The 16,315-nt window shown below is 42.3% G+C and overlaps 2 protein-coding genes across 14 annotated transcripts in view; one reads left to right on the forward strand and one right to left on the reverse strand.

The window, feature by feature from the left end:
• The window catches only part of LOC106630755 (uncharacterized), a 38,990-nt gene that overhangs the window by 14,533 nt on the left and 8,142 nt on the right, over window positions 1–16,315 (forward strand). For 3 of the 13 annotated variants that reach the window (XM_074555567.1, XM_074555584.1, XM_074555628.1), the window contains exons 2-6: window positions 707–851; window positions 2,495–11,730; window positions 13,071–13,188; window positions 13,527–13,712; window positions 16,033–16,234. Coding sequence is in view for 4 of the 13 variants with exons in the window: in XM_074555628.1 (XP_074411729.1) it covers window positions 707–817 (111 nt within the window). In the remaining 9 variants the exon portion in view is untranslated. The remainder of the gene's footprint in view (window positions 1–706; window positions 852–2,494; window positions 11,731–13,070; window positions 13,189–13,526; window positions 13,713–16,032; window positions 16,235–16,315) is intronic. The other 10 variants (XM_074555593.1, XM_074555632.1, XM_074555617.1 and 7 more) reach the window with 7 other exon arrangements.
• LOC141731357 (uncharacterized) lies at window positions 2,955–7,519 on the reverse strand. Its single transcript, XM_074556492.1, has 3 exons — window positions 7,369–7,519; window positions 3,445–4,114; window positions 2,955–3,087 (listed from the first exon to the last, which is right to left on the reverse strand). The coding sequence occupies exons 1-3, from the start codon at window positions 7,517–7,519 to the stop codon at window positions 3,003–3,005; spliced, it is 906 nt and encodes a 301-aa protein (XP_074412593.1). The 3' UTR covers window positions 2,955–3,002.

The following is a 16,315-nucleotide window of genomic DNA, read 5'->3' on the forward strand; positions in this document are numbered from 1 at the left end:
CCCTTTGACAGCTTTTCAGTAAGGCCTTATCCAAAGCATGGAGTCTTAAACTCCCTCATAATCAGTCTCTAGAAAATCTGATTTCAAGAAGAGGATGTTTCTGAACAGCAGCATCCAATCACATGAGATCATTATACATCTAACAAGGAACAATTTACTTATGAACTTTTTTGCAACATTATTCTCCAAAATGGATATCTTACAATTTTTGGAGGGCAGGACTGAAATTTGAGATGATCTGGGAGAGGAAGAACCACAAGACACTGAAAGCTCCCTAAGGTGTAGTGTTAATAAAGTCAACTTCCCTGCTTTCACGAGATGTGTCTATATTTCTGTACAAAAAGTTTTGATGCCAAAGAGATGACAGCATAGTTAATGGCTATTGTCATGAAGGTTGTTGTTTGCCAAATGGAACACTTAGTTTAACTATGAGGAAAAGACAGCTAAGTACTTTCACATGCTGCTTTTCCTTTCCTAACCCTGCTGATGCTCCTCTAATATACATACTTTCCTACCAGAAAGGGAGAAAATATTCAGCAGTCAAGCCCTTCCTGCATTATGCTATCACCACATTATAATACCATTGTTGCAGTTTTACATGAATAAGCCCTGTGCAGGTGAAGGCAATAATTTTGTAAAACTGGTGAGAGACAGTGGATGCAGAAAACCATAAGTCTGTTTAATATTTCAGTTTTCATTTCTACAGGTATCAGGGATCACAGTCTTGCGTTGCATGGATAATGTCTGGGAAGACAAGATAAATAGAAGCAAGACAGAGTTGATAAGTGGTTCCAAATTCATAAATCACCATAGCTGAAATGCTCCCTGTGACCCACTCTTATGAAATTCAGGTACTACAGTCTGCATGTTTCATTCCTTGAGTTCTTTGGTTTTGGGGTTTGTTTTGGGTTCGTTTTTCTTTTTTCTTTTTTCTTTTCTTTTTTTCAAGTTAAAGTACAATCACTTTTCAGCCCTAAGCCCACTCCAGGCCATACAGACATTATTGCATAGTGCAAAGGGCAGGATTTGGACACCCCTGGGGTTGCTGGGGAACCAGAAATTCCAGGCATTTGGGAAAGGGAGAGGTATAAACAGCAAAACAATAAGCTCATGTGCTCGAGCCCCTGCAGCATGGTACAAGGTGTGCTAAACATTTTATCAGGGGGGAGAAGGGGGGTAAGAAGGGCTCTGCAGAAAAGCAACAAATTACTGCTATTATGTAACTGCTATTAGGCAGGCTGCCTGCAAGCCTTTGTTGAACCTCAGTTTCATGGACTTAGGGTTAATTATTTCACTATGTCCTCCTGTACTTGTCTTATTTTGCTGGCTGCTTTTCCTCTATTTATTTAATGTCTTTTGTTTGCTTCCAAACTTTTAAGCTTACAAGGAAATAAATATCAATACTTGAGCATAAAAATTTCATGAAAATTCAAGGAAACATCAATGCCTTTGATTATAAACCTAGTTTTATTAACACAAAATCTGTAAGAGAATTCAACACAAATTGACGCAGAAGAAAGCAGAAGAAAAACCCACAACAATATGCAGATACAAATAGAAAGTGTTTTCTCCATAAAATGCCAATGACAGTGCAAAGAATGGAAAGTCATGCCTAGTCACAGTTACAGCAGCTCCATTTTCTAGGCCTCCTACATAACTTGGAAACTAAGCAACACATAGATAAAATAATGCATCAGATGACCACTGTCAATGCAAACATATATGGGTTCATATTCAGTCACTCACAGAATTCACCTTGACTTCAACAAGTATCAATTATCTTGGTTGCACTTTCAAAAACTGTTGGTGATCAGACCAGATAATCCAAGCATAACGTAGCATACTTTCTATTTTGATAAACAAATAAAGGAGAAACAGTAATAATAAATTCACTGAGGCACAAAATCACAGGTTTAAGGGAGGTAGGGAAGACATTGTACAGGGTAAAAAGTCATGCAAGAAATCATGCTAAATAATTGTCATTAAATGCAGCAGCTCTAGAAGAAAGTTCCAACTCTTGAATTCTATGGGCAATGTCAATATTTACCTCTGATGACAGTGAAAAATAGTGGCTTGGCCAGTGCCAGGTGCATCCTAGCTCTCTCTGGTTTTCTTCCTGCCCACCCTGAGGTACCTGGCAAGTGCAAGTAGGTTGGAATATTTCTTCCCTACCTCCCTGAAGAAAACTTCTGTAATCACCTGCCACTGTTGCTGGGGTCTTCCAGGGAGCAACTGGAGAGAAGGACTTCCTACAGCTTTACTAGGGTCACTCTCTGGGTCAGATAAATTTTAAACCAGCAACTGGAGAGAAGGACTTCCTACAGCTTTACTAGGGTCACTCTCTGGGTCAGATAAATTTTAAACCAATCTGTATTGTGGCAAAGGGTTGTTGACTCAGAATTATTCCCAAAGTTTGAGAAAATGTGACTTATCTAATAGAAATAATTCCTCCATTGTTTGGGGGTTCATCTTTATTCCCTTTTTCTTTCCTCAGATAAATACTTAAATATATGTGACAGATAAAACTATCTCTCATTGACTCACTGATACACAGCAGAGAACATGCCATACTAGATCTGGCAGCCTGGCCCTGCTGGACCTTGAGCAGGAGTTTCAGAACCACAAGTCCATGACTTTTTGATCCTTCAACCTGTAGGAGAAAAGCCTTGCAAGCTCTTCTGCTGATTCAGGCTTTGCATTTTAAACCCTGCCATCTAACACCAGTGAGACTTTCTTCTGCCTCTGACAAGGCTTACAAGGTTTGTTTCTGTTTGCATCATGGAAATTCAACTACTTTAATACAGTGTGCCTAGCACAGGGCATACCAAGGAGGAGAGGACATCTGAAGGGCTACAGGAAAATGGCATAATAGGGCTGACCAAGAAGACCCCAAAAACTGCAGATCTGAAAACCACAGTGCATCCAGAAGGCACAATCTCAGCTGGATTTGCTCGTGTCTGCCTGCATTATTATTGTCATTCAGATATGCATTTAAATGCGGTTTATGTTCTGTCTCTGCTGCACTGGGTCTTGTGACTGCATGGAGCTGTATCAGTGAGGACACCTCCGTAGTGATGAGAAGTTCCTCTGAAAAGCAAAGGCAAAGGTTTACCTTTGTGCTATTGAATCCAACGTGCGTATGCGGAGGAGGAAAGCTCATACCACACACAAACACATTGCAAACGCCTGAACACGTCCCCTCCAATTCCTTCCGCAGGGAGTTCAAATCCGCATTAATCTGCTCCCTGCTTGCAGCTCACAACCCGATTATATCTCCCTGTGCCCCACATCTGAGCCCGCACGCTCGGTGTGCCATGGGGCATGCTCAGCCCAGTACGACATGGGCTACCCAGGATGCTCCCCAAATCCCAGAGTGCTCCCCAAATCCCAGGCTGGGCCGGTGGGAGAGGGCAGAGCCTGCGCCTCGGCAGAGGCCGGGTTTACCCCTGCTCCAGCGGCACAGTTCGCAGCGGGTAACCCGGGACGTGCAGCGAGAGCCGACAGAGCGGGACGCGAGCCGACAGTGCCTCGCCCCTGACAGCGCCTGCACACATCCCCGCCCTCGCTTCTCCGCAGGATGCGCGGCGCTGTCGCAGCCTGCGGCCGGCGCTGTTCGCGCACCGCCGGGAGCGCTGCCCTGAGGGCTGGCACTGGCGCTGCCGGCAGCTCCTGCGTTCAGAGTGCCCGAGAGCAGACATCAATGCGGCGCCAGCCAGAGCGGACCGCCGCAGGGAGCAGCCGGCCCAGCCCAGCCTAGCCCAGTCTAGCCCAGCCCGGCCAGGCCCAGCCGATCCCGGCCCAGCCGATCCCGGCCCAGCCGATCCCGGCCCAGCCGATCCCGGCCCAGCCGGTCCCCGAAGCTGCTGCAGCCCCGGGCCGCTGCTGCCGCTCGGCGGGAGGAGCGGGCTCGTCCCGCCCGGGCTCCTGCCGAGCCTTATGGCAGCATCGGCACAAACAGAACGCGGCACGAATCGTGCCCCTTTCTTATCTCGTTCTGCGGAAAGCAAGGGCTGCCCAGAGCCAGTTCGTGCGTGACTGTGCTGGGAGCTCAGTCTGTGGCAAGTTGTGCCTCTCACTGGTGCCCACGTTAGGAACTGCAAGGCCTGTTCAGAAGCTTAGATCGTCAGCACATAAAACAAGTAGAAATTAACTGTCATGAATGATTTCACAAATCAAGGGACTTGTTCAAAGCTGTCCTGTCCATCTGTGTAAAGCAGTTATTTTCAAGAAGAAAATTATTATTCTGCATGGCAGTGCTGGAAAGACACAGCTGGAAAATCAAGTCTCTCTCAAGTTGCTCTCTTCCCCCATCCCCTCCTGGTGAGAGGGCAACTAAAAGTAGAGGTTCTGAGTTGAGATAAGAATGGTTGCATTGAAAAAGTTGCAGTCAATGACAAGTGATGGGGAGAAACATTAATCCAGCAACCCAGTTGCTGTCAAATGAAGTCGACCCTCCTCACTACCAAAAGCCCGGTGCTTGACACACAGCAATTTAGGTCAATATTAAAGGGAATTCCCTCCCTCCACAGATTGTGTAGCAATACTAAAATTGCTGACATTTTGAAAAATTCAGCTTCTGGCAATTGTGTTTCTATTCAGATAATTTTTGTGCATTGCTGCTAAATAAGTGCTCAAAATTTAAGTACTCTATGTAGTATAGTTGGAATGTAAACTTCCATTTCTTTCAGTTAGGAGTTGTTATATGTGGTTTTGTATGATCACTTACAAAACTCCTTATGTTTCATGATCATTAATGGGTACTGTACAACTAAGCTAATGTCAGTATTTTTGCTCATTTTTGCTCATTTTTGTATGCCATACAAACAGGCCTACTCATTTTTTTTTTTAATGGATGATCATTATTTCACTTGAGTGCAAATATGATGTGAGCCGAAGTCTTAGGCTAAAGTTAACATAAGCTTCTTTAAAGCTGTGTTTAAATACTGGTCTTGACCAGCTCATTTGAATGTTGAGCTGCCTGGAAGGCATTTCTCAATATTTTCTTTGTGATACTAAAGTTATTTGATATTTTGAAACTTGTCCTTGCATGCTGGTGTGATCTCATCAGCTTCTGGCTGCAAAATAGAGATCCTTATTTCTGACTCAGCTATCTACGTTGCATAGCATCAGCTACAGATTTATCTGTGTCTCAGATGAAAGCAGGATCATTACTGAGTCACTGTTCCCTCAGGGACAAAAATGCCAAAATCCTGTTATTTTGCCCACCTGAGTATATTCAATTTAGTATGAAATAATTTAGAATATAAAAGATAAGTGCTGTCTCACTGGTCCATTTTTTTGCAGCATGTTTTTGATCTCAGCTGGGATTCAGGTTCTTTATTCAGAATTATCATCACTAGCTTTGAAAGAGGAATGGGTCATTCATCTGATGGCTGGACAGATCTGTGCATACTGTTCCGAAGAACACTTGGCCTGGTACAGAGAGGAAAATTACTGATTTGGTGGGCATTTAATTAATCTGGCAGTGTCACATTGATTTGGGGCTTCATTATTCCAGAGATAATTTTTTTTTTAAACTCACCTACACGTATGGTGGTTACACATTCAATCATGAGATATTACCCAGCCATAGCAGGTACTAAGGTACTGCAGACACATGAAAGAAATATGGCCCTTGTCCTCAGAGGACTTACAACCCAATGCCAGGCCCCGACTGATTTTTAGTAGCAGACATTCTAGTAAAATTTCAAGTACTCAGGATTTTGCCTTAGAGAGTAAAACCGTGCCCTCCCTTTGGTAGGACAGGGACATTGGGGCAGATTTTCAGGACCGTGCAACAGGTGCTCTGGGAATCGTGTCTTCACATCAGCTAGTGGGTCAGTGCCACACAGTAACACAACCTTCAGGCTGGCTTTGCAATTCCTCATTTGAGTGTGGCCTTGATAGCAACAGCAGGTGCAAACACTCATGGATACAGAGACGTGTTGCTGCAGGTAGGTAAAACAGGCACAAACCACACTGAAATTTAGGCTTGATAAAAATACTGCAAGCTTCTTAAGAGAGATGCAAAATGCTACCTGTGGCTTCCATCAAAGCAGGTAGAGAATTTTAAGCTGTCTCATAACAATGAAATAAACTGGTATCTCTGTTTATAACTGCTCAAAGGGTGGATCAGATCATCATTTTGCTTTAATGTTGTAGTTAGTAATCATGGACATATGTGCTACCTTTTTGTATAAAAATTTTCTGTCTTTGCTCACCACTGAAGTGAAGGACTTGTTAGGTAACGGCCTTATCTCTTCTTTTGTGGGAGCATTGGTTTTTCTCTTCTCCTATTTCCTTTCATCTTGGGTTTGGGTAGGGAAAGCGTATAGCTAAGACAGTTCTGCCAATTCTATCTTTGGTTTCAGAGATGTGAGCCCTAACTGAGTCATTAAGGCATGTATATTCCAAGGATGTTCTCTAACAGATTCATGTTCTCTAGGACGTCAGCAAGGCTTATCACACACATTGTATTTTTATCCCAATTTCTGGGACCAATAGTTATTCTGTCACAAATCATGAATTTTCAGGCATATGTGACTAGAGCCTCTGGGCCACTTTTAATCACAAAATTTCATCTTTTTGAAAATTACATCTTCATCAGGGATTAATAAATGGCCAGAAAGGACTTGAGGATTATTGGTCATGGTTTCTAATTATATGTTGGTTTAACTTAGGTAGACAATGCAAAGTAGTCTTGTAAATTGGCATCTGTTTTACAGCTAACTGAACAACATGGGAGACCATGAAACACTCTGTGCTGCATGTACTTTTAGGTATTCTCAGATTAATGGCTGTTACAATTCAGTGTTAAAGTCCTCTGTCCAAATGAAAGTACAAGTGAGAACAAATAGTGGTTCAACACTACCAGCTTTATTTTGTAAAATTATTTGTATAGGGAAACGAGGGAAAGACAGAAAGAGTGAGAGAAAGGGAGTAGGAGAAAGGCACTAAGCAGAAGATAATCACTACCATAGATCCAGTACCATCTCATTGGTCCTTCAGTGTTCTGGGCTTCTTGCTGGTGGGGTCTTACCCAGTTCATTCCCTGAGTTTCTTTATACAGTCCCTCCCTCATTAGCATGAGAGGTGAGGGAATGTGTGTGTTTTACCTCTCTGCTTGCTCGGGTCTCAGTTCAGTGGTTGTGAGGGATCTACACTGAGGGTTTCAATGGAAGGTTGTGATGAAAAACACCAGTTTTGGTCCTGCCTCAGCAAGGCCAGAGCTAAGACTTTGTTCCACTTGCAGCTTGAGCATAGGCACCCATGATATTTTATGCAACATATTTCACCACCCAGTGCTTGTTTAAGGCATAAAATGCAAATGTCCTTAACCCTTTACTTACAATGCCCCCCCCATCCTACACTGGTGCAGAGGATTGTTCCTCCCCAAGTACAGCACTTCATACTTCTCCTTGTTGAACTTCATTACATTCCTGTTGGCCCATTTCTCCAGCTTGCCAATGTCCCTCTGGATGGCAGCACAACCCTTGGGTGTTTCAGTCACTCCTCCCATGTTTCCTCCTAGTTTTGAGTCATCAGCACAATTGTTGTTGGTACACTGCCCATCATCCAGATCATTAATGAAGATGTTAGACAGGCCTGAACACAGTCTCGACTCACAGCATACACCAGTAGTTACTGGCTTCCAGCTAGGTGCCATGCTTCTCAAGACCACCCTCTGGACCAGGCCATCCACCCAGTTTTTGGTCCACCTCAATGTCTGCTCATCCAGCCTGTATATCAATAGCTTTTCTATGGTGATTTTATGGGACACATTGTGAAAGCCTCACTGAAGTCCAGGTAGACAACATCTGCTGCACTTTATTCATCTGTCAGGGCACTCAAGTCATTGTAGGTAGAACTTTTGCAAGTTGGTCAAGCCCTTCCTTGGTCAAGACTTCGCCTTGGTGAAGCCATGCTGACTACTCTTGATTATTTTCTTGTCCCTAATGTGCCCAGAAATGGCTTTCAGAAATTATTGCTTCATAAGTAGTCAGAAGCTGATGAGATCATGCCAGCAATGCAAGGACAGTGCAAGTTGTTTTCTGAGCATCCTCCAGATGAAACACTTGAGGTAGCAGAAAATAATGTTCCCAAATGAAGGATTTACTAAGGTGAAACAACAAAGACAAGATTTCTTAGTGGCCTTCTATATTGAGTGTTCAGCAGCAGTAGAAGGATGTCTGGCGGACTTGAAAAACAGTGTCTATCCTTATGAGAAAGCATTAAAACTCCCAACAGACACCAGTTCTGCAGGCTTGAGTGATAACTCACAGTTTGAAATAAACATCCCAATTATTCAATGTTTAAAATGTTGTCTTTGTCCTGTTCCATATGAGAAAGAAGCTGTGGAGTTAAAAAATTTATTCAGTGCAATTAAACTGTAGAAATGAATAAGCTTTTGTCTCACCATAATCCTGTTGTAATAATGAACATAGAGCAGGCCCTTTGTGTCACAAAGTTATTATAAAAATTTGATAGTAAAGATAAAGTAACTAGAAAAGTCAGAGGAGCAAAGGCAATTCTTCTTATTTCCTCTGGTTCAGTATGGCCCTAGCTGCATTGGGATCATAAGTAACCAAAGCAGGAACAAATGAGCATAATACACTGTTCCATTGAAATGAACATATGACCTTGTGTCCTGTGATAACAGGGTAATTTTCGCCACTGATCATATGCAAGCAAGACTAGCTAGATATAAATTTTACTGTTGATAAAAAGTGCAAAGAATGATACAAATTATTTATGTGGTTTATCATCTTGCATGTGTGTTTACTCACTCCTCATGGGCACCTATTTACTTTGTTTTCAGAGAAAAGCAATATAGGTTTACTGAGCACTTTGTGACCTTTTTTTGAGAATATTGCTTTTCTTAGCTGTAAACAACAAAATTTCCTTATTACAAACTTGACTTTGGTGTAATGTTGTGTAATTTTGTAGCTTTATAGTGATTGTTTCACAGGTTATTACTTTGCACACAGATTACAAATAGTTCAAACTGATGTGCTCAAGAGACAGATCTGGAAATTGTGTCTCACCAAAACACTGGTGATACATCAAACCTGTCATCATATCCCTAGATGTGCCCAATGTCTGACATATGAGGGGGAAAAAGAAAAAAAATATATATTATCTATTCAACAAGATCCAAATAGTCTGGACTACTGTTTTTATCCATCTATACTAGAGGGTTTTGGGTATTTTTTTTTTTCTGAAGAAAAAAGTATGATTGCTCCTGTCTCAGCATAGAGTCATGACGCTGAAGAGCCACATCTTTCTAAAATGATTTCAACTGTAGCCCTTGAGGAAGATGCTGCAGCCGTCAATGATGAAAACATCTCATTAATTAAACCTGAAATTAAAAGAAAAAAAACAACCCCTCCCCCCCCAAAAAAATACCCCAAAAAATCCCCAAACAACAACAACAAAAAAGAACCAACCAACCAAAAAAAAAAAACCCCAAAACCCAAACACCCAAATAAATTATTCTAGTTTCCAAAGGCACAATGTTGATTTTCTTCACTAAAATTCTTGATCTTAGTTATGTCTTTAGTACAAAGCTCAAAAGAAACCAGACAATGAAGAAAAGACACTAAAAGCTTCCTCATACTTCACCAAGTCTAAGGCTAAAAGGAGTGTCTCAAAAATATACAAGCATGCACAACAAGTCAAAGGCAGCTACAAATATACAAATGCTGCTGACAGATTTTTTCAAGCAAATAGAATTAGATAATTTTCTTTTAATAGATATTGATAAATTCAGCCATACTTAAGCCCAGGAAGAACAGGATCATTGGGTTGGATGTGGTCTCTTCAGACACCTAGTGCAGTCCCCCTGCTGAAGCAGCACAAGGCAGTGCAGGTTGTCCCGGTCCGCTCGGGTTTTCGAATGGTTTCAAAGATGGAGACTCCACAGCCCTCCTGGGCAGGGTTCACACAGCCCTCGGGGGTTCACAGCAGTGCACCCCGCGAGGCTTCCCGATGTTTCTGGCTCCTTGTCCCTGCGCAGAGCCCCGGGGAGCGTGTACTCCAGCGGAGAGAGCGGCACAGGAGCCAGGGACCGGCACTAGAGGGCAGGACAGGCCGCGGGAAGCGGGGCAGCGAGCGGGGACAGCCGGGCTGGGCAGGCACCGAGGCATCCACCGCCACAGAAACACTGAGCCCAGGCCTGGGCTCCCTTCACACACTGCACTTCACACGCTGCGCTTGACTCTTCTTCAAGGTCTGGTCATATTCCTGAAGTGAGGCCCCTTCAGAAGAAGGGGATGGGTGTCTGTTGTCGCTGAAGTTACAGAAAGTGAGGTAGAAAATGAGCATTTACAGTGATGGAAGGAGGTGCTCAATGGCCCAAACTCGTTCCTTCAGAACACAAAGATAACAGAAGACTATGGACTGGGAAGTCGGAGTGCCATGTTAGTAAAACATGGGCCAGGAACAGTGAGTCCTTTGCAGAGACGGCACTTTGCGCTTGTGTTAAGGACTGACTTCATTCTTGCTGACCAAACAAAGCCATCGGTGTGCAGCTCTGCAGGGCTTCAGAGTAAGACTCCTGGAGGTTTGTCTCTGCACTCTTGTTCCATGGTCCCATTAGAGCTGTCCTGTTCACAGCTGTCCACTTAAGAAACGTGGAGCTGAAATCCTATTTCACCAGAGCTTCAGGAAGTCTGTTCTGGGACAGGGGACTGTGTGAAATGACAGTAATGCAAACCAGTTTAGGTGATCTGCTTGGCAGGAATTTGGCAAGCAGAATCATACTTCTTCAGAGAGGTCTTTGCCACCAGCTAATTTTTATATTTTCCATTTAAATCCCTGTAGCTTTGCTTTGGGTCACTGCAGAAAACATGGCAGACTCCCTCACATGCCTTGGACTGAATTACTTATCAGCAGAAAGAGGGTAGAATGAACAGCTTTGACTAAAATAAGAAGTAATTGAGATTTACCATGGCTTTATGTATCTAACAATACTGTTGAAAGGCCTGCAGGCTCTTTTCAGAAAGGTGGAAACCACGGAAACAGAAAGATAAAACAGACATGTGAAGAGTGGACTGAATAGAAACCTGGGAAACAAAGAGGGGGAAAAAAAGAGAAAATACCTTTCAGAATCAGCAGTCAAAATTGAAAGGGCAGAAGGATCATGCTCATTCCTGCCTTTATGGTTCCATCAGTGCTTTGTGACTCTTATCACTGTAAGTGCCAGTTTATTTTTTTGGCTGGATTTCCTGCTGGCCTGTGACTCCTGGGCTACCAGGGACATGATGTGGACCAGGCATCTCTTTTGGCAGAGGTGAGGAAAGGTGAGGTGTCCGTGACCTGCTGCTCTTGCCAGCAGATTTCATTCGCACAAGACTGAGATGAAATGATAAAGGGCACCCCTGGCCCCAGCAGCAGGGAACTTCTGCCGCTCTGGGGCAGCCCAGGCTGGCCTCAGGTCCACCCATGAGCAAGAGAAAAAGAGTTCCTCATTCAGCACTTAATGAGAGAAGCACTGAAACCTGTGCTGCTTGTACTAGGTGTGCCAAGGAGGTGGAAAAAGCATCCCAGCCCTGGCAGGAGGCTTAGCTGGCTGAATCATCAACTCCTTGAACAGGTGAGAGATGGCTCAATGACTGAACTGCAGCTTCCCAAAGTCCAGGTTAAAAAAGCCTGTCACCATGATATTTTCTGAAAAATCCCTTCACCAGGATTTTTTTCTCCTGAGAAGCTAAGAAGCCTCAGAAAAGAAATGTAAGTAACATTATCTGATGTCTTCTTCCTGTGTTTTGCTGCTTTGGAATGTGGCAGGTGCATCTTTAATTGGTTCCATGTGAATTATTTTACTTAATGACCAATGCCAGTCCAGTTGTGTTGGACTCTCTGATCAGTCATGGGTTTTTATTATTCATTATTTTCTAGCTTTCTGATATGGCTCTTTCTTTAGTATATTTTAGTATATTTTTATATTTCTTTAGTATATTTTAGTATATTTTTATATATATAAAATAAATATTATATTATATTATATTATATTATATTATATTATATTATATTATATTATATTATATTATATTATATTATATTATATTATATCCTATTATATCAGACTTCTGAGAACTTGGAATTAAATTCTCATCTCTCACCTCATCCTGGGGACCCTCACAACACCACAACAAACACCCTACCAAAGACAGCATGATTCCTTCCCCTCACCATCATTTTTCAACATAAAAAAAAGAGTGAAAATACTAAGAAGTACAATTTATTCTAAGAATACTAATGAAGAAAGCTTTCCATAAGGTAATAGGAATTTATCCAGTATCTATCAAGGCCTGCAAACTAATTTTCCATGTGCTAAACTATTTTTTCATTAATCTTATTTTAAGAAAAGTAACAAATTAAGGATTTATTTGGTGTTCTTGATGTACTTTTCTTAAAACCAGGCAAAAAGGAAATCTGGTACTTTTTCTGTTTCTACAGTAGCACTTTGACAACTGGGCATGAGAGCAGACATGAGAGTATAGGTCATTTGTCTGCTGTTGCTGCCTGAATTGCTGCTAGTAAAGTCCAGGGTAAAGAAGCAAAAAGGGCCTTTACATAATTTCCACAGGTGTTTAATTCAGCCACGTGGTGAGATGTTCAGAGTTCCCCAAGCACACACATCAGAAGGCTCCAGGTTACTCAGTCCCGAGGGGTTGGGGGTGAACCTGGTCTCAGGGTAGTACAAAGATGAGGGGCAATCAGGGATTAGGGATGAGTAGCTCAGGGACATAGGAACAGACATAGGAACAGGGAAAGGAGCCAATGGGGTCTAACAGCTTTTTGAGGGAAGCTTCTTGTGTCTCCCTAAACCAGGGAATGCCACCCAGGCTCTCCACAGTCTGTAAGATGCTCATTGTAAAGGATGACAAAACAGTTTTGTTTTCCAAATTATCAAGCATGGTCTAATTGGCCAGCATTGATCTTGTGCCTAAAAAATTTGGAAATATTGTTCTTGTAGCAGAGCAGCATTTTTTCCCTGGAATCTACTTCTAAATGTTTTTTATTAGCTGGCTAATTTTTATTGTTTTGTGTTTTGTTTTGTTTTACAGATTTTTTAATGAATCCTTGAAAACTCTTAATCTTCAGATTCCGTCTCCTGACAATGAATTCTGGAACAGTGACTTAGGAAAGGCAATAAAGCATTAAGTAAGCTGTAGTACCCAAAAAGTAAGTGTTTTATGAATGCTTTTCACAATCTTGTAGCCAGGTATTTAGACAGACTGTTGGAAGGAGTGAGTGGGCAGTGGCCTGTGGGGGTTTTGGAACACTTCTGTGTATCACACCATAGCCCCTGTCACAGCCCCTGGGTCAGGTGAAGGGCTGGAGGGAGTGCATGCTCTGACATTCAGTTGGATCATTCAGACATATAAGATCTGTGAAATACCTTTCTGAATTCAGTGAGATAACTTAGGACAATTAATATGTTTTAACTTGGGATGATAACATTCAAAATCTTTTGAGCATTGTGTCAAACATAAAGAGTTTTTTTTCTCATCTCTTCCCAGGTACGGATCACAAGAAAAAACCCAAGCGTAGATACTAGGCCACTAAAAAGATCATAAAAATGCTGCAGTGGCAAGGAATTTATTAAAAAGCAACTTTGATATTCTGACAAAAATTTCTCTGATTGTATTTTGCTGTTTTATCTGAAATCTCTTAAGTTTTTTAATATTATAGACATCAGGCACTAGGTAGGTCTCCCGAAGCCCCAGAATAAAATATCAAATTGTCAGATTTCTTCTTCATCTTGTGTTTGCAGGAGGGTCTATTTCCCAGCTGATCTCTGCTTACCTACTGGTTTCTTTGGTTTGAGCTCCTTTACTTTGAATCCTGTGGAGTTTTTCTCTAGTTCTGTAGTATGGTGACAAATTATTTAGGGGTGTTGCTTCTTTTATTGATTTGTTATTGATTTTGCAATGAAACCCTGATGGCCCAGCACACTGCAGGTGTCCTCGATACTCTCTGCGTGTTGCCCACTCCTGGCATCTTGCCCCACTGTGCCAGACACTCCTGCCTGGGGAGGGAAAAGGCTGTCCCACCCTGCATGGTCATGGCACCTTCTCCCCACCATCAGCTTCCCCAGCTCATAGCAGCCTCGTGCCTGGCTCTGTGGAATGTGTCTGGGCAGATGTGTGCAAGTGAGAAGAGCCAGAGAGACTGGGGGTGCAGAAAATGGAAAATACTGGACAAACTAATGAGCAGTTGCTACAAGTGAGTCACCAAAGGAGGTTACCACAGAGTGGGATCTGTATTCCTTTGGGGAGCTATTTGAAGTGTAATGTCTAAGCTTTTGCAGTGAGGTCCCTAGGACAGCCTTGCGTTGTGCTGTACCAGTCTGCTTGTCTCCTCCAGACAGCTCTGTGGAAAACTGTGATCATCAGGGAAGTTGTGCACAGCCCTCAGGCTTCATCCAGATTTCCTGAACTCAAGGAGAGTCACTCCATGAACCTGCCTGGCCACATACCCCTGGGACATACCCCTGTGACAATAAGAGTCCCAACGGGTTACTTACACGGGACTCGTAGCAGTACCAACTGCTTTTCCTCTGTTGCTATTAATATTTAATGCAAAGGATTCTGAGAGAAACTACCAGCCTGTCTGGATTTCTCTAGGCCTGCAACAGTACTTTTTGAATGGCAGTTCCCTTCCTGAGTATGGACAAGAGCAATAGCATTGACATTACCTTATGATTCAGTTTCCCATTCAGCAGATGGAATTTTCTGTTTTGAGATACAATGATTTTGTATCAGAGAAATAAGAGATGGCTTAAACTTAATCCTTAACCAAAATACTGGAGGCAAGTAGGCATGAAAGTTGCCTCCTGGATCAAAGTGTTGGAGACCTCTGGTAGGCCCACCTATTGCAGAAACAGATGTGAGTAATTAATAACCAGTTCAAGCTAGCTGCCTCATCCTAGATAAAAGGCTTGAAAATTAACCACAATCTGAATCACTTTTTCTTTTTTTTGTTATGGGACCTGTACTGAGATTGCCAACACATGTGGCAGGAATATCAGGACTGTGATGTACACAGAAACTACATGGTGAGGATATCTTAGTGACTGAAGGGTTTGGTGGAGGGACTGGTAATGATGAGGGCTCAAAGTGGCGCAACAACAAAGCTGTGCGCATAAAAAGGGAGCTGCCATGCAACAGTAACTCAGCGGCTAAGTAACCTGGTAAGCCCAAGGGTTCCCTCTGTTTCCATGTGTAAAGAAGAAACACTGGACCCCATCTGCACAATTGTCTTTCCAGCCAGCTCAGACAGCTGAACCTTCTCCGCTTCTCTGCTGGATTTTCCTTATGAGTTTAATGTAACGGAGAAATGAAAACCATTACTCTTTTTTTTCATAATCCATTTTCTGATCCAGCTACACCAGGTCCTTGAAAATGACCCAAGAGAATTCAATCCTTCAGCTTACATGTTGTTATAATTATCTGAGTTTGAATCTCCTTGCCTCCCTCCATCTCTTCTCTCTCTGGATATGGGATCTATAAATTAGAAAGAAAGACAGGTGTAACTATTGCTCAATAGTTTGCTGTGACCTTAAACAAGTAAATAAAATTATTATGAAAGATACTAGACTTATCTTTTAAAATTATGGATTTCAGTGAGACTACCTATGTGTTTTTATGCATGTTTGTGTCTATATATATGTGTGTATTAACTTTTTTAATTGCAACTGAGATGATAAATGTTGCCATTCCAATGTGGCAGTTCTGCTGGCAATAACATGATCTCTCATTGCTATGTTGATAAGTGTCTGAGAAGAAAATTTATGTCTGGGGTTTGTTATGGCATGCACTACATAAATCACTGTACATGTCAGTACCAGGTAACCCTCCCAAAGACCCAAATTATTGTTAAACATTTCTTCAATCTCATTCTCTTCCATGGGGTCATTGACCCCCAGCCTTTCTATAAAAAAAGTTTTGCACTCCAGTTCTAATTGCTTCCTTTAAAACCAAAAGCATGCAGGGCTCGTGCATAGTACATACTCTCTTTCCTTAGGTGATTATTGCCATGCTTTCATATGAACTCACTTGAATGATGTGCTTGCTGAAACTCAAGGCTCCAGTCAAGAATGAAAATCTGATCTGATCTGTCTGCACAAAAGTACTCTGGCATAGTCTGCTTGGAGAGATCCAGGATTGAAAGTTCGACCTAAGCTTATTTATCAACTCCAGACTTACTGTGAAATTCCAGCAGCTTGGTGAGTCTCCCAAGGCAAAGTTTGTGTGACAGATACTGACCTTACCCTGAAGTCTGAAGAGAATATGGAGTCACACTGGAA

The sequence above is a fragment of the Zonotrichia albicollis genome, chromosome 1 (assembly GCF_047830755.1).
Source record: "Zonotrichia albicollis isolate bZonAlb1 chromosome 1, bZonAlb1.hap1, whole genome shotgun sequence".
Lineage (NCBI taxonomy): Eukaryota > Metazoa > Chordata > Aves > Passeriformes > Passerellidae > Zonotrichia > Zonotrichia albicollis.